We start from the raw sequence: 19,613 nt of genomic DNA on the forward strand, positions 1-19,613 counted from the left end.
AAAAAAAAAAAAAAATCATGTATTACTTACTACATTATAAGTTCACTGTACTATACCTATATTTTATAAGAATTAAAAACAAATTGTCTAACTAGGTATGAGTACGCTGTCTATTTAGCAACCGAATACACTTGGGTAGCATAAGATTTTGAATAAAGTTTTTATGTTACATTTTTTTATAATATTTTTATTTCATATATTTATTCTTTCATTGTTTTGTCCTGAATATATATATTATAGTTTGAACGAACACAGAGCTCTAAACTCATCCTTATTGCGGCAGTTTGTATCAATATAACGAATTTAGTAAAACGAAAAATGTACATTTAGTTAAAAAAGAAAATTAAAATTATTCCATCGACAATTCATGGCTTAACGAATATCATAGTATCTTTAAGTAACTAAAAACTGAATTCTACTAGTTATTTTAAAAATAATTTCCTTAAAAAAAAAAAATAGATATTGCAATGAACATAAAATTGATACAACAAAATACAGCTGGGATGTTCATAGACTTGCTTGACTCAGTGGGTTAATATATAGATTCGTTTCGACATTTTTGTAGTAAAATACACAACTTTAAAACAGAAATAGAAATGTGTGCTCATACAATGAGTATGATATTGGTTCTATTGTTTCAAAAGCTGTTTCGAGTCTAACTTCACGGCGCGTATTGGCATGCATTCAGAATGTTTGTCTTAATTTTAAAAATAGATTAAAAAAAGACAATCTCCGACATCTTTTGTTCATGACAGTGCTGTAAAAATATGTAAATATTTATATATAATTATCATTACTTACATTTTTACTTTTTATTTTGTTATTACTTGACTATACATTAAGATTTGTTAGAGGATTTTTTTTTTTTTGCCTTTTTATTATATTGTTTACATTAGATGTTTCTGATTATTATTTTAAAGTTCACATATGTAAATAAACATTCTTGTTAATTATCTTTTGTTCATTTTTTGTTCTTTAATTAATGATACGGTAATTTCTTTTTTTTTTTTTTTTTTTTTTTTTTTTTGACCGCACCCGGACCATATTCCTTTCATCTTTACACACGGTCAATCAAGATCTTCCAATTATTTTTAATGTTTTGAAACAGCAGACTCATCAATTTTGACTAGTAATTTTTCCAAGTTTTCAACTAAGTAATCAAAAATTGGTGTGAAATAACTTCCTTTTTTCTCCTTTTGGGCTCTTGTACTAACTGCCTCACCATTAACATAACATAAAATTATATCGGAGTTCTCGATGTTGCAAAAAGGACATTCTGCACTGACGCTATTTACACAATTAGAATATGATATCAAAAAGCCAAAATCATATCCTTTTAAGGACTCCAAAGGGATTAATGAGATAAGAGAGTTCATATTATCAACAATAGAACTATGAGATATTTCACTCACTCCACCGTAGTGCAATGAGACTGTAATAATAAGTTATACTTTTGAGCAGCTGCTGTAAATAGTATTTGTAATTATCATTTTATAACAAGAAAAATAATTAAATGCATTAATTTAGATAAAAACTAAGACAATTTTTAATCAAGAATATAATCTCTTTTGAGTTTTTTTTTAATTTTGCTTCCTCGTATCCTTAATTGGCCAATGAGTGTAGGCTTGTCTTATGCAATTTTAAAGCTTAATAAATGAAGAAATTTTTTTTCAGATCCGGGATAATTACAACTTATCCATTGAAGAATAATACCATTCTTCAAATGCCCAAAAATTTTAAGAAATATTAAACTTTAATTTTCAACGTAATAACGTCATGGAACACATATCATATTTTCTGGTAGATTGGTAGATCCCACCAATTACGTTTATAAAACATTTCCTCGTCTTTAATTTAGTACTTTTTGCATTTTTATTAAGGGCTGCGAACCATGGTAAGGGGGAACAAAAACTTGCGGTTGTTCCAGGAAATCATTATTTTTCGAGTTCTCTTAAGTAAAAAAAAATCGCTTTATTTTCTGTCATCTTAGAAGATGGGTCAATTCTTTACCAAGGTTCTTCAGGGGATAGACAAAAAAGCTAGCATTGTCGCTCATTTTTCATTCGGACTATCATAAATCATGAGCTCTTAAAGTTCTTTAGTTCTTGAGATTAAGTTTTTCGATGAGTAATAAATAAATAAAAATCAATATTTTGTAGTAAATCATTCAATATTGGCAAATATCATGGAAAATGCTGATCCTACGAAGATAAACATTATCAATTACTTTATAGTACATTTGACTTACTTTAATTTCAGTGCTAATAGGCATCTGTACGTCTACTAGTTTCTGCCATATATAGTTTCTCCTAAGCCAACAGTATTTTCCGAACAACCATAAATCAACATTTTTGTAAATGTAAATTTATTTTGGCAAATATCATGGAAATTGCTACTACTATACTTAGCCAAAAAGTGTGAACACCTTTCTTTCATATTATTTTATTAATTTTATCAGCTCCATTGACTTTTGATACAGCGACACGGTTGTAGGAGAAGTGCCGGGATCTTCCGGAGTCCTGTTTTTTTCCATCACAAGAGAGGGAGAGAGGGATACTCTGTGAGGAATCCATTTGAATGTAAATATTTGGGTTAAGAATGAATGTGTTTTAAGATGTTATTTTACTTTCTTGTCTTATTAATTTATATCCCAAATCAGTAAAAATGGTATATGCTCAGTGAATGACAGAATGTAATATCATGTAATAAAAATAAATAAAAAAACTTATCATTATTATTTTTTAAGTTAAGTATTTTTTATATAATTAGAAGAATTAGTTTATATAAACCAGTGATATTTGTCTGGTACTAAATTGTTTGTGGATTTGTTTTGTTATCTTAATCCCTTTAACATTGAAAAAAAAATCTGGAAACACAAATAATTAATACTTAACTTTATAATATAAACTTTAAAAACTTCCTTCGTCCTCTGACTTCCGATAAACGTATTATCGTGGTTCTTACTAACTCTGCTGGAGTTTCTCCTGAAATTCTTTCACAACTGCCATTTCTTATTCTTCTCTGTTTTTTTATCCCTCGTTATCTTACACAGCGATGATTTTATCCCATTCGATGGGATTTAGGTTAGGAGATTAGGGAGGAAGTTCTTAGGCCCCGGGAGGTATATAAAAGTTCCTAAGCTCTTAAACCCATTTAGGGTCGTTGTCTTGTCGGAATACTAATATTTCTTCCAATTCTAACTTTTTGACACTTTATTTTAAATCTTCCTCATATATATTAATACGAAATCATTTTTTTAAATATTTATAATTTCCTCGTCGATTCCGACTATTAGAACATTTACTAGACAAAAAGGTCTAAGCTTCCAATTCTTTACAAAAAACTGATCTACATGACCATAATAAACCCTATCTGGAGATACGGAGTTGAGCTTTGGGAATCCACTAAATCATCGAATTCCTCACGTATCCAATCCTTACAGTCCAAAATCCATCGTAAAATCCTTAATGCTCCTTTGGCACAAACCAAGTCATCCATCAGGACTTCAATGTTCCGTATATTGTCAATTAGGCCAGAACCAGATACCAATCCTTCCAGGATAAACTTCCCGACCACTCAAACCCATTTGTTTCTTACCCTTCAATACCTGATAATCCCCCTAGGCGTCTGAAAAGAAGATGGTCCTGAGATCACCTTCTCTAGTAACGTTATTGGAGTTCTATCAATGGGTAGATTCTCCACATGTTTATATCATGTCATTTTATATCTAATAGCAAATGTAATAGTTGTATATAATTGTATACAGTTATAAATAACAATAAATAAATTGTCTAAAAAAATATATTTATAATTACTTTTTGGAGGAGGGAGGGGGGGTAGATATACATCCATAATTCCATTAATTATTTACAATAAACCTTCTCTTTTAGCAGCTATTCATCCCTAGACAATAAATTACCCCTCTATGTTTGAAATTAGCCTTTAATTTCATGGGTCGTCAAAACTTTGACCAATGCCCAGAATGTAGTATGCTTCATTTCATGTTCTTTTGCAAAAACCAACCTGAGCTCACGATCTTTTTCACTGATAAATGGCTTCTTTCTTGGGACAAGCCTATAATGATTAAATCCGAACTGTATGTGGTTCAACATTTACTAAGTTTCGAATTACTTTCACCACATTGCCGTTGATTGTTCGCGAACAGACTGAGAAGTTAACTTTTGTGATAGGATTTTTAGGTGTGAGAACTACTACTTGATACCCGTCCCGATTTATCAAATCTTTTCACTAGTCGATAAACATAGAGATGTTTATTTGACTTACGTTTTGATGTTCTGAAATAATTAATTTTTAAGTTTATTTTAATTGTATAACCCATTTCCATACAAATACATAAATAAGTTCGTACTAATACACTCCTATTTCGTAAAGGTTCAATTTTTATAATATAAATCTTAATTATGATTTTTCTATAAAAATAAACTCAAATTTTTTTTTTAAGACACCGACGTTTCATAGCCTTAAATTACATAGAGCTCTGAAAGCGAAACAATAATCCGAAACATAGGTGTTCCAAATAAGAAAAAACAAATAATTTGGATTTCGTGTTAATAAAAAAAAATATTATGGGAAGTACATATTACTCAAGATTTATATTATAAATAAGTTAAATAACAAATGTAATGTATTGAACGTTTGATTTTATATAAAAGTAAAAAGTACACAAATAATTGTAATTAGGTCAAATAAACCCTTGCTACTGGTTAACTCTCTGATTACATTGAAAAAACATTAGGAGGATTTTTTTTTTAATTTCTTTATTACTAGATCGGCCCAGGTTGGATATACATGGTTCTTATAACAGTTTGTAAGTTATTTTATAATAGGCAATATTGGGGAAAGAGGGGAGGTTATTGCCTCGTGCAAGAGGACGCCTTAACTGCTTGTAATACTATGGCCGTGAACTATTGGTGTTTGGATTGTGAGTCAAGCCAATGCACCTTTAACTGTTAGCAGATTGGAGTGGAATTTCATAGATATTTTTCTTTCTTTTTTTTATGTAATCATTATAGAATAGTATAAATTGAATAAATAATATATTTATTTTTATTATCAAGCGTAGTTTGAAGTAAACAAAGTAGCGTATTGGAAATCTGTTTCATACAAATGGTCAGTTAAATCCTCACTGGTTGAAGATTTATTGTAATAGGATTTTAATGACAATTTTTTGAATGTTTTTTTTTGTTTACAATGGCTAAAAGTATACTGTAGAATATTTTAACGGATTGTACTGTACATTAGAGACAAAGAAACCGAAACAGTCTAGCGCAGTATGCCGCGGAACTCTTGGCACGCTTCAACAGAATCGCTGATAAACAAAGTGAGATTATGGAAACAATTTAGGTACAGGGCCGGAAGCAATTCCTGTCCATGGTACTAAAGGTTCAATTGGCGAAAGAGCTGAATAAAAAGAAGGGATTTGCGAGATAGCGCTCGTTTGTGGAAATTGCTCAAGATCTGATAGATACAAGCGCTAGAGAGGTGGAGGCCCGAATGGAAGTTGAGGAGCCGGGGTGGACTCGGACAGAATATCATCGACCAAGAAACATGCCCAACCTTTGGAGAAGGAGAGAACACAGAGATGGTAGAAGAGAGGGAGCTAGTAACACAGAAAATAGAAGGAGCCAAGCTAAACCCAGAAAAAATGGTTGGCGGGAGGACCGCAAGTGCCATTGGTGTGGTAAAGCCACGTAAAGAATGTGGGACAGAAGGACATATTGCTCGACACTGTCCCTATAGGTATCAGCGGAGAAAGCAAAATGTTCCTGAATCGATGGAGGTCAATGCACAGAGATTACGGAGGAGAGGAATCTCTCCAAGAATGAAGGGATCCATGAGTGAAGCCACGGAAATGTCCGAGACCTCCGGGATAGAAACTGAAGCAGGACTATGAGCGAGAGGATGGCCAGCAAGGCAAGAGGAGGACTTGGAGGCGAACAAGAGAAGCAGCGAGGAGAGTTCTGAAGAGCGTACCCACAGACAGGCTACCGCACGTTGGAGATCAACCGGGACGGGAAGACTGTCCATGAGATCCCACTGAAGCAGGACAGAGTGAAATACGTAAAGGAAAGAAAATACCCACAGGCACTACATCACCACATCCGGGAGGAACTTGAAAGTTTAAAGCGACAGGGAATCATTATTGACTACGTCTCCGTAAAATAGTCCATTGTAGGCGATGAAAAAGATCACGCCGGGCGAAAATACCGAGAAGTACGGGGTCGTGATAGACTACCGGAACCTGAATGAAAATGCATTAGATGAGAAATATCCGATTTACATGTATGACCTCCTTGTGTTCAGTAAGAACGAGGTTGAACTACCTGCGACACTTAAATAGCATGTTCCAGAGAATGAGACATTTTGGGCTGAAATTGTCGGGGGGAAAGTCGGCGGATTCTAGGACCGGAGAAAATAAAATTTTTTGGTCGCACAATTTCTTGGGAGGGAGTTAAACTAGACGCGGATAAAGTTGTAGCTATACAGAAAATGGCGGTACGTAGTGACATAAAAGGAATTCGGAGGTTGTTAGGGACTCTAAATTATTACAGGAGGTTTGTTCCAGAAATGGCGGAGCATCTCATTCCACTCAACAACCTACTCAAGAAAGGCAAGAAGATGATCGTTACCCCGATGATGGAGGACAATATCAGACGGTGCACGGAGAGGTTGTAACAAGAGCCGGTACTCGCTTTTGCACATCGGCAATTCACGATAACAACAGATGCGAGTGAGTATGCGCTAGGGGCGGTGCTGTCTCAGCAGGGTGGTGGGGGAGAACTTCGGAGAATAGTGTGGGCCGTCGATCACTTTATACCATATGTGTTCGGCAGAAGGTTCAAGATACATACTGACCACAGACCACTCCAGTGGATGGGAACGCTGTAGAAATCGTCAGCCTGGATAACACGCTGGAAGGAGCTTCTAGCGCAATATAACGTAGAGGTTATATATAAACCAGCCAAAGAAAATGTGGTGGCCGATTGGTTGTCTCGAGCTATAACCAAGAACGCTGAGGAACAAGAAAATGGGGAACCGTCCGATGTCATGAGACAGTTGCTGCAGGAATGGACGCCTAGAGAAGATCAGGATGAAGCGGAAGAAGATAGTGAGGAATAATCTTCGATTAACGGGAGTTTGGCTGAAGAAAGACCAGGGAATCTAGAGGAAATGGAGGAAATAATTAATGACAAGAAGAGACGAAAATTATTAAATTGTTTGGAAGACGAAAACCACCGGAACGGCCAAAATTAAACATTTAGTGAGTACGGAAGAAGTAAAATAACGACGATCTGATCGCAGCCAGGCAACAACAATGATCAGAACTGTAGAATGTTGAATAATGATTCGAAGCTTGGAGAAAACCATCACCTGTATGTTGGGAATGGCTATGGCGTGATGAACAGATTGGAATGGACAAGACAAACTGATTCCGTTGCAAAATGATAGGACAATTGTATAGAAAGTTAGGGACAAACAGGGGTAAGGAGAGATAGTGATACGAGGGACCATCCAGGGTAATAATAATAAGAGAACATAATGTTGTAACTATTGAGAGAATTAGAGAACCTAAAAAGCGCAGGAAAGTTCATATTGAACAACTTAAAGTCCCACTAACCGAAACACATGCGCAAGAGTAATCCAGAGTGTCCTCATCTCAACTTATCTGTTGTGTTATCTTTTCTTAAGTGGTGATTTAATTTTTGTTTAATTTATCTTTGATTATGGAGATGTACTGAATAAATTATATTCCATTTTTTTTTATTGTATAAAGTCATGATTTTATTTTTGTTTTGCTTTGCTTTTAGTTTGTAATAGAGTTTATGAGGACTGTCAATCCTTTGTTTTGTTTATTATATATATTTTATTGTTGTTGTTTTATATATTATATATATACACACATTATTTTTATTAAATTTTATATTTATTTGGATGTATGCATATTGTTATATCTTTGTAGATAATTGCTTAGTTTTTTTCAAAGAACTTAATTAAATTGTACTTATTTTAAATCTTAAGAGTCGTGTGAAAATACGATTCTTAGATTTTCATGTGTATATATTGTTATTTTATCTATAATTTTTACAATTTAAATTTAATTTTATTCAATATTTGTTAAAGAGAGGGAAAAAAGGAAAGATATATCGGGCTAAGAGAGAAAATATAAAAAAGGATAAATAAAAAATAATAAAGTATAAAAAGAAAAGAACATAAATGATAAAAAAAAAAAAAAAATCATGTATTACTTACTACATTATAAGTTCACTGTACTATACCTATATTTTATAAGAATTAAAAACAAATTGTCTAACTAGGTATGAGTACGCTGTCTATTTAGCAACCGAATACACTTGGGTAGCATAAGATTTTGAATAAAGTTTTTATGTTACATTTTTTTATAATATTTTTATTTCATATATTTATTCTTTCATTGTTTTGTCCTGAATATATATATTATAGTTTGAACGAACACAGAGCTCTAAACTCATCCTTATTGCGGCAGTTTGTATCAATATAACGAATTTAGTAAAACGAAAAATGTACATTTAGTTAAAAAAGAAAATTAAAATTATTCCATCGACAATTCATGGCTTAACGAATATCATAGTATCTTTAAGTAACTAAAAACTGAATTCTACTAGTTATTTTAAAAATAATTTCCTTAAAAAAAAAAAATAGATATTGCAATGAACATAAAATTGATACAACAAAATACAGCTGGGATGTTCATAGACTTGCTTGACTCAGTGGGTTAATATATAGATTCGTTTCGACATTTTTGTAGTAAAATACACAACTTTAAAACAGAAATAGAAATGTGTGCTCATACAATGAGTATGATATTGGTTCTATTGTTTCAAAAGCTGTTTCGAGTCTAACTTCACGGCGCGTATTGGCATGCATTCAGAATGTTTGTCTTAATTTTAAAAATAGATTAAAAAAAGACAATCTCCGACATCTTTTGTTCATGACAGTGCTGTAAAAATATGTAAATATTTATATATAATTATCATTACTTACATTTTTACTTTTTATTTTGTTATTACTTGACTATACATTAAGATTTGTTAGAGGATTTTTTTTTTTTTGCCTTTTTATTATATTGTTTACATTAGATGTTTCTGATTATTATTTTAAAGTTCACATATGTAAATAAACATTCTTGTTAATTATCTTTTGTTCATTTTTTGTTCTTTAATTAATGATACGGTAATTTCTTTTTTTTTTTTTTTTTATTTATTTTTTTTTTTTTAAATTTTGTAATTTAAACCCCTTGTAACTGAAGTCAATTTTCAATGCCTGCTATGTTATTCTAACAGGACTTGTTCCTCAATAAATAAAGAATATTATTATTATTAAATTGGCCCAACGAACGGAAATTATTCATTGAAACCTAAAAAAATTTTAAAATGTGTCATTATATAATTATAATTCAAAATAAAAGCGAATTACTACACTGGTCGGACACACAAAGAATCTTTAACTAGAATGCCTAAATATTAAACTCGTGTAAAAGCAAATTTAATAAGTTATTGGTCAGCTTGTTCTTATTTAAACAAGGTTTTTAAAGGTGGTGAACTTCATGTTATAGGGTTAGAAAAGTGGATCTAACTACCCCCGTTCTTTTTTTTTTCAATGGGACAGTCAAGTAAAATGAAATAACTGGAGTAGAAAAAACACCCTTCAGGAATAAACATGACAGTGGAAATAGGTAATATTATTCACAAACCATTGTTAATCGGAGAAAAAATCATTCTCCCACCCCTGCGTATAAACTTGCGCTTATAAAACAATTTGTAAAAGCCTTAAACGAGAATGATTCTTCTTTTAAATATTTCTGTGAATAAAATGAAAATATTCCAGCATCAGTGTGGAAAAATTGAATGTGAGAATCTTTGATGGACCAATGGAATCCATATTCTTACAAACAATGATTTTACATACTCACATATAATTATATTTAATTAAAATTGAAAAACACAACTGAAGAAATGTTTAAATGGATTCCAGAATATAAATACATGCATACAAGAAAATAAATACATTAAAATATAAGTAATATACATGAAAAATTAATAAACGTTAAAAATTAATAGTGAAAGACACCCTTTCTACGAAAGTCAAAACTTGTTTTATTGTTTTAGAATTGTATAAGAAAATGTCAAATGATGAAAAACAAAAAAAAAAAAAGGTATTTCATTATAAAAATATCATTAAAAGTAGACAAATTATTAACATATACAAAAAAATTTGTCTTTTATAAAATTACTTAAATTTTGTATATTTCTTCAACTTTCCTTTTCTTCGTTTTTCGTGAACCCTCTTTTAAAAACAATAACGCCTTAGTTGTTTTTTTGAGATAACACTCAAATTGAACAAACCAAGAACTGAAAGTTAAGACTTTATAAGAAAATTAAAACAAAAAATTATGAAGTGTTTATATATATACCAAAGTTTGAGTTTTCCAACCAAGAATTGTATTAATCAAAACGTATTACGTTTTTTGAAACACATACATTTTTTCTTGATCAAGCGACAAATAATCAAGAAATTTAATTGTAAATTCTGAAGGAAACTTCAACCTAACCAATACTTGTCGGATTTTGACGTCGAGAGCCTGTAATATTTCCAATTTTTTTATAATGTTACAGAACATTTCTGTTTAATAATTTTATTTATCAAATGTAACATTTATTAATGTTTACAAATTTGGATAAAAATATAAAAATCGATGCATAATAAACAATATAAGTTAATCGTATCTGATGACTCCACGACTCGCTGGGCTTCGGGTTTTCTCTTCTGGGCGCTGATAAAAGGTTTTCTACCCTTTGCCGGTAGAGTGCACCACCATCCCATCTCAGCCGGGGCAATCTATTCAAATCTATTAAATATTGAGAAAAAAAAATGCTTACAATTTTAAAAATCCTCCAGCCATTACTTTAGGCCCTATCTAAGGTCGACATGAGTATTTATAAAAAACATAATATGATCATTATGTCGATGACATTACTGATATAATAATGGAAATATGTTTCCAGGTATGGTGACATGGTTCCTGAAACTATTGCCGGGAAGATCGTGGGAGGCGTATGCTCGCTGAGCGGTGTGCTCGTCATCGCCCTTCCAGTGCCTGTCATTGTGTCCAACTTCAGTAGGATATATCACCAGAACCAGAGGGCCGACAAGAGGAAAGCTCAGAGGGTAAGCCAGTAACTTTAGTACTACATTAAATAGTTCAAAAATCAAGATACGACTAGTAAATAAAGTGTTCTTGAGGAATCATTCAATGATATACTGATGATCAATGATATTTTGAGATCGAGAAAACTTTTCAACCTAAGATTCCAAAGGAAATACATAATTTCCCGCGAATCCTAATAGAAATGGTCGGTGTGTGTGCGTATGTGTATCTGTGTGTATGTGATCAGCCAAGGTCAAATCGGACATTCTCATTCTGAGGCTTTATTGGGTCTCAATGGACTTAAGCTATAATAAAAATATAAAATAAAATAATAAAACCAAAGGATTTCGGTTTAGATAAATAAACTTTATAATTTCCATCAGAGAAAGTAAAACGCAAGTATGCTGGTCAGAAACATATTGATTTTTAACATGCTGCTTGGTTTATGATACTCCAATTGAAAATCGGAAAGCATCATTTAAACTTCAAATAATATATAAAACCTGTAAACATCACTTTAACTTAGACATTTTTGCAGGAACAATAGATATTCAATCCATTACGAACATTACATCTGTTAGTGTTGAGCTGTTAGGTCAACTGTTTTTGTAACGATACAAGCATTCAATATAAATGGCCCGTCTTAACCACCATTTTTCATATTTTTTCATTTAGTCTGAGTCATATTTTGGCAGGTTGTTCCCTAATTGAGTGATGGTAGTCATATTATATATTATTCGTTTGTATAATATCTGGGTTTGATAAAGGATATTCCACTGAAATTGGGATTCATCATCACATTCTATCCCCTTAATTTGCTTAATCTTTAATCAAGTGGAAGCAAAGGTTCTGTTCTGTTCCAGTTTTTCTGAAGATGAGCCACACAGTTGGCTGGGATACAACCCTTGATGTAGGAGGTAAGTGTTAAATGACCGTACTAAGGCAAAACCTAACAGCTCAAACACTAACACTAACTATAAGTTAATATATTTTTTATTAATGACAATTTTTTTTTTAAATTCAACAACAGCAATAATAACTCAGCTTATTAAGCTAATGATTTGATAGAGGAAAAGTTAATATTTTTTCGTCTGAAGCCTTTGGTTTAATTAATACATAAAAAAATTATTTTTTTCTAAAGTTAAAATGTTTATTAAATATTAACACAGTGTAGTACATTTGTCTGTTTAATTTATAATACAAGTTGAATTTAATACATGAAATAGAGATCAATTATATCTTCCTTTAATTGATTTTATCAATGAGCCCCAGGTTTGTATCACATGGATAGACCCATGGCAGTGTAAAAAATAATAATTAATCCATAGGGTTGGAATTATTATTAGGACCGGTACAACTCCGATAATATTCACTTGTGTATTTAATCCAATGGAAAACTCAAAAAATGATCCACAATCACAGTCGCAGGAATTAATGATCTGTTTTACCAATCCAGCAAGACCAAACACAAAACGGGATTTATATGAACAATATTCACAGAATAACTTTCAATTAAATGACGTCACATGGAATAGACATCTATTATGCACATGAGCTATCGATATTTTCTATATACAGATTCTGGCAGTTTTAAAGTTAAGTTTTCACTTTTGAACTTTTTATTTTGTAACTATAAACTATGGAAATTTTATTATTGGAAATTTACAAAAGAAATAATTAACTTTGGTATAAAAAAAAAAAAAAATTTTTATACGCCATATTACTTTCGCTATAAGTTACATAAAAATATAAATCTTTCTTTTAGTGAATGTTATAAAACAATATTTCTTGGATTTAAATATTTTTAATTTATATATTCCTGATATATTTTTTGTTAAAATAATTCCATTTTACTTTAGAAATTTAACCAAATTTTCAGAATTAATCAATAAACTAATATTTGTTTCTCTTATTACATGATTATGTTATTTTTTATAGTGATGAGATTAAATTACAAGTGAATATCAAATTGTAATTTAACCTCATTGCTTGATTTACTTCCTCAATTTATTTGCTAGTTGTTTGTAACAGCGCCTCTGTAACCGTTTATCAAATGAAATAAATACAATCCACTACAAAACAAATTCGGGCAATATGAATATGAATTATTCCGAGCTATTAAATTAGTTATAATAAATATTATATAATTTTTCAACACGCAATTTAAACCTATTAAAAATAAATAGTTTTCTAGCATATTTTATATTTTCTGATTCAAGTTTATATGAGACAGTGGAGGTTCCATAGAAAATGTTTAGCATAGTATTTTAGGATATTCAAAAGAAATTTTCAAATAGTTTCATGGATAGAAAAAAACGAAAATCGTGGTTTTAAAGTTTGAAGTAGAGTTTTCGAGAGCGCGTCTTAGGTTTTTTTTTTCAGTTATAAGATTGCTACCTATTTTTTTCTCAACATTTTTTTATTTTTTTGTGCTTTTCTAGTGTTATACCAAACGAGACCCTCCGTGTATGTATCTGCGCTATACACCACGCTATCTTGTACAAAAGATTATTTCTCGCTATCCTTGGCACTTTCATTAAGTATTTGAACTACAAAATTTTCAGTTTTTTAAACAAAAACTTGAGTGTTTTTATTAAGAAAAAAATCATTGCGATCAGGATAAGAAGTAGCAAGCCCTGATTTCAGAATAAACAAGGATACTACTATAAAGAAAATAAATTATTCAATCAAAATTTGACTTAGTGCATTTTTTTTTTTTTTTTTTACAGATTGTCTTCTAATTTTAATAAAAATATTCAAAAATAGTTTTATTTATTTAGAAGAAAAATTATAATGCGATGTAATATTTTTCTATGTAACTTCAAATATTTACAAAGTATAAAATATCTTATATTATTACAAAAAACTATAACATAATTTACAATTAAAAATTATAAAGTAATACTCCCGGCTTTATACATGATTACCGATTCGCTTGAATCATCATGTACCAGAACTTTAAATCATAGTTCAATTCTTATTCCATTTATGTTTATTTATCATGTACTTATTTATTATTCTTTAATTACACTTATTTATTTCCTATTGATATTTAGTTTAATTTGTATTAATCGCTAAACTTATTAAATTCATACATTTTCAACAAGTGTTTCCGCTTAACCAACCTGTAATCTTCTACCGCCCCACCTTACATTTGCTTGTAACGTGGTATCAGACGATAGGTTTCATTACCTTCTAATATTTTTTGTTTCATGATCCCATCTTGTGAGATTGTGATATGTCGTACATCAACAAACATAATCTGCGGTCAACTAGTGAAACATTGTAAAGTAATTCAATCAATGATAAAAATTGAGGAAAATCTACATCAATATCGCTGTATCTTCGCTTCTAGATTGTGGATTAGTTCTATATAAACAGTTTCTGAAAAATTACTTTTTTCTAAGAGGTCGACTATTGGTTAAGACCAGGTTAGATGACAACAACAATAGTGTAATGTACTGAACCCGTGAAAGTTTCGAATTTTTAATTAAAGACTTTTACAGAATTTCTCGTAATTGTTCAGCTATACTTAAGATTTTAAGAGCAGAAAAAAAGTTCATATATTCAGTGGTCTGGTTCTTCTAAAAAAATTGATATATATTTTTTTTTTTTATGAAAACCTTGTTTATGTTTAATTGAAACCAATAACTAAAAACATTCCTAACTTAATAGCAGCAAAGCAGAACTTATTTTAGTTAAAACTATTCGAATGTGACTTTTAAGTGGCTAAATAACATATAATGATTGTTGGCTATATATATATATATATTTTAAATGCTGAATTATTTTTAAATTTTTGATCAGCCTCCTACTGTTTTTCCACTTTAATAAATACTTTCTAATTTAGTAATATTTAAATAAACATCTATTAAATTGAAATCTATTAAAGAAAGTACTGAGATCTACCTCTTGTTTTATAAAAAAAAAAAAAAAATTAAAAAAAAAAATGCAATTCTACCTCCTTAAAGTATCAGTTTTTCACTCCAGAATAATTTCAAATTAATAAAATATATTTTTTTATATAAAATAAAATATATAGTATGAGTATGACAGATAAAATATTGCACAAAAAAAAAGGAATGAACAAGCAGTTTTTAATTATGAAAGTCCTGCACTAAACAGTTTTAAAAAACTTTCTAGTAATTTTAGCAATATTTTTTTATATTCTTTACTGCTAATATTAAGTAATTTTAATGTAAACAAATATCCAATTAGGTTACCAAGTAGCATTATATTGTTTAATTTCTTTCATTTTCGTCGTTTTGGCTGCTAGGAAGCATCTCCAAGTCTATCATCCATTACTTATCTCTACCAATATATTAAAATCCGCCAATGCAATAGAATTCGTATCAGTTGACAATTTCATCCGAAATGCTAAGTAAAAATTTTGTCAAATTAACTTTTAAAAAAACTTAAACCTTATCATTCGCTGTTTTTAAAGTGATTCTCAATAGGTTGTTTCGGTAAATATGCAAAAAAGATATTTCAGTGTTGTAAGAATAAAATTTCTGTTTGAAATTAGAAATTATCAATTTTATTAATTTTAATTAATGTTCAACACTAACAGTATTAACCATCGCCATGATTCTTCCTCGACTTCCACACAATCAGTTTTAGTCTGAGTATATATAGGGTGTTTTTTTAAGCCCGATGAACTTGAAATTGTAAAAAATAACACAAAAAATTAAATTGTAATCAAAATTTTTTTTTTATTCGAAAGATCAATACGTGACATTAACATTTGAAAATGATTTCGGGCATATGGGCACCGCGGCTGTTCTTGACGAAGCGCATTCTGGACGTCCAATTTTGGGCCACTTTTTCGAGCACTGCTGGCCGTATGTCACGAATAACACGAACAATGCTGGCCTCCAAGGCGTCAATTGTTGCTGGTTTATCAGCATAAACCAGTGACTTCACGTAGCCCCACAGGAAATAATCGAGAGGTGTCAAATCGCACGACCTTGGAGGCCAATTGACAGGTCCATTTCTCGAAATCAACTTATCGCCAAATTTTGATTTCAATAAGTCGATGGTTGTGTTCGCCGTATGGCACGTAGCGCCATCCTGTTGAAACCACATCTCCTCCGGATCAATGTCATCCATATTTTCAAACAAAAAGTCATTGATCATGGTGCGGTAACGATCTCCATTGACCGTAACGCGAGCTCCGGCCTCACTTTTGAAGAAATAAGGTCCGATGATGCCACCAGCGTGAAAACCGCACCAAACGGTGCATTTTTCTGGATGTAATGGAGTCTGTAGGGTCTCTTGTGGATTGGTCTCACTCCATATGCGGCAATTTTGCTTATTAACAAACCCGTTAAGCCAAAAATGCGCCTCATCGCTGAACACAATTTTGCGATAAAACAACGGGTCAGTTGCCAATTTACTTTCAAAGTAAATTTGGATAATTTCGTAGCGTTGTTCAAGCGTGAGTCTATTCATGATGATTTGTCAGAGTATACTGAAACAAATAAAAAAAAAATTTTGATTACAATTTAATTTTTTGTGTTACTTTTTACAATTTAAAGTTCTATCTAGCTTAAAAAAAACACCCTATACAAGTTCTTTGTGAATCCACTCTTGAAAAATCACCAGAAACTCACTCGAAGCCCTATCTAGACTTGTACTAACTAGAACCATGATAATCAACTGTGAAAATTTCTATATTCAACTTATTTGCACATTTGGGCCATAATTATAATTAAGTTATACGGCATTTGGATGATGTAATATTTTAAAAAATTGAGACTGGAGTTAAAATTTCCATGTATTAGTTCATAAAAACTTTTGTGAAGCATTCTTAACACCATGAAAATTGACTGAAACTTCTGTAAAATAGTTTTAATCTTTTATACTCATCGTTATAAACCGCATTTTTATTCTTTTGTGCGATTTTCCTTGAAACGTATTTGTGGAATTCTCTTTTTTTTTTTTAATATTATTAGCATGAGGGGAAGAAGGTTGTTATAAAAAATAAACATAAGACCCTGATCCTGTTTCAAATAGAGTTGGTCATTTGAGCACTTCAAAAACAGTGTTGGCATCACATCAGAAACAATTTGCGCACTTTACAAACACAAAGAGAAAAAAGAAAAGAAAAAAATGAAAATTTTTAAGCAAAAAAATATATAATAATAAAGGAAAATTGTAATTGATATTTATTAAATAAAAAATAACATAATAAAAGTGAGAAATTAAAAAATGGTATTGCTACAAAAAATAATTGTAAATCGATTCCACACATAAAATGAATTTAAACTAATTACATTCCTCATTAATATTGTAATCTTACTGTATCATACTGTAATAATAATTCAGTGTATTTGTTCTTAAAAACTATTTTTGGACCATTTAATGGTTATCCAAATTCAATTACAATGTTACTGAAAACATTATTCCAACTCTGCTGTCTGGAAAGCTATGGTCTTAATATTCAAGAGTTGGTGTATGAGAATGTGTGGCCCATATCCTACCTCAATCTATCCTAATTTAATGTTTTTCCTTAAAAATAAAAAGAATATTTTTGAAAAAAAGTTTCGTTCAGCTTCTTATATCCTCCTTAACTTGAAAAAATGCATTAGTTCTGTTAGTGAAATTTTAGCTTAGCCGATTTTAATTTTATAATTGTTGGTCTGAAGTTTAGACAAGTCTGATACTATCGTCCTAAGAGATATTTAGTTTAAAAACAAGAACAACGGATGTCATTTATTCTGTTAATCTATTTCTTTGAGGCAAGTACGTACGTGTGTCTAGACTGGAACTTTCTTTTTTTTTTTTATTATAGCTCATTATTTTCAAGGTTATCTTCAATGGGAGCAATTGTATAACATATTTAATCGCAAATTTTTAACTCTTCAGCTTAAAAATTAAATTATCCATATCATTGGTAATAAATAAGCCAAAGTAGAACTTTTAATATTTTAGGCCGTACATTCCCTTTCCATTGTTATTTGTGCGCTATGTTATTTTTTTTGTTATAACATAGAATCAGAAAAAGAATGATTGTAGGTTCATAATTGTTGGAATTCGTTCAGGTGTGAAATAAGAATAGAACTGTGAAGTTTTTCAATTTCTTCAAGGACCAAATAAACACATTTATGAGAAAATCTCAGCAACAAGTGGCCAAAACAAAATCCCGATTAAGATAGTCCGTAAAGTTTTGGGGGTCTCCTAATATATTTTTTTTATTGTGTAATATTACATTTTGTTCTATTTTTAGACAATAGTAATATGGATCATACAGCTTATGCGCAACTTATTTATAAATATATGAGTTAAATAATAAGAAATAGAAGAGAAAAAAATAAATATATAAAGAATAAATTAAATAAATAATAATAAAAAAATTAACTTTAAGTAAAATAATATCTTAAACACAATCATTGTTATTTACAATATTTACATTCAGTCAGGGAGGTCTGAACCGAGCTCTTCCCCCCACTTATGGAGGAAAGAGCAGGAGTCCTGAAGATCCCGGCACTTCTCTCTCAACAGCGTCACTGGTTATTTCCAATAATTACATTTAGGAATCTTATAATCACTTAATCTTATATTTTCATTTTTAATAAAATATTTTATATTATATATTTTTACAAAATTATTATTCTAGTCCATTTTTAGTAACATTCAGGCACTTTTATCTGGTAATTTGCAAACTAATCTTATATACGGGTCATTTACACAGAAAGCGGAAATTTTTAATCTGAGTTTATAAATCATTCATTTAAAAAAAAATTGGGTTACATAGCCAATCATCAAAAATAAATATTCATACCCCTCCATACTAAAGGGCATTATTATAGAAAATATAAATAAAAATGAAAACGTCTAGGGGATGATTATTTTATAACGTTTCACAATCAAATCGTCATTCCTCGATTTTCCTATCTCCCCACAATGGATTACCAAGAGGGTGGAGAGGTCCGTCATCTCCACGTATTCCACTGACAATAGTGTACACCATCTTTCGAAAGTATTATTTTTTTTTTTCTTATTTTATTTGAATTAAAATCGTATGGAAAAAAACATATATATTTTTTAATCAGACAAGAACATTACATCCTTTAAGTCAAAAACTGTGTGAAATGACCTTCTAAATTTTTTTTAGGGGGTCTCTAAAATAAATCCACCCCACCCAAATGATCTTGGTACGCCACTTCTTCACCTTTATCGGGTCTGATCGATGGATATTCCTGATAAAATTGTGACTTTCCTTTTGCAAAAAATATATTTTAAAAAAAGGGCTTCCAGTTTCTTTAAATTAATTAAGATACATATGAGCTGATCAGTAGGATAGCGATGTATGTCAAGTTTCGTTTCTTTTGAGAAAGTGAGAGTTTTGTAAATGTTCCTACTTAAATGATATATTTATATTCTGAATATATATAATGATCAACAT

General features: G+C 30.5%; 1 protein-coding gene across 5 annotated transcripts in view; it reads left to right on the forward strand.

The window, feature by feature from the left end:
• The window catches only part of Shal (Potassium voltage-gated channel protein Shal), a 185,623-nt gene that overhangs the window by 128,746 nt on the left and 37,264 nt on the right, over positions 1-19,613 (forward strand). For all 5 annotated transcript variants that reach the window (XR_001343275.3, XR_010843144.1, XM_014422004.3 and 2 more), the window contains exon 2: positions 11,064-11,226. Coding sequence is in view for 3 of the 5 variants with exons in the window: in XM_014422004.3 (XP_014277490.1) it covers positions 11,064-11,226 (163 nt within the window). In the remaining 2 variants the exon portion in view is untranslated. The remainder of the gene's footprint in view (positions 1-11,063; positions 11,227-19,613) is intronic.

The sequence above is a fragment of the Halyomorpha halys genome, unplaced genomic scaffold (genome assembly GCF_000696795.3).
Source record: "Halyomorpha halys isolate HHAL.00 unplaced genomic scaffold, Hhal_1.1 Scaffold350.1, whole genome shotgun sequence".
Classification (NCBI taxonomy): Eukaryota; Metazoa; Arthropoda; class Insecta; order Hemiptera; family Pentatomidae; genus Halyomorpha; species Halyomorpha halys.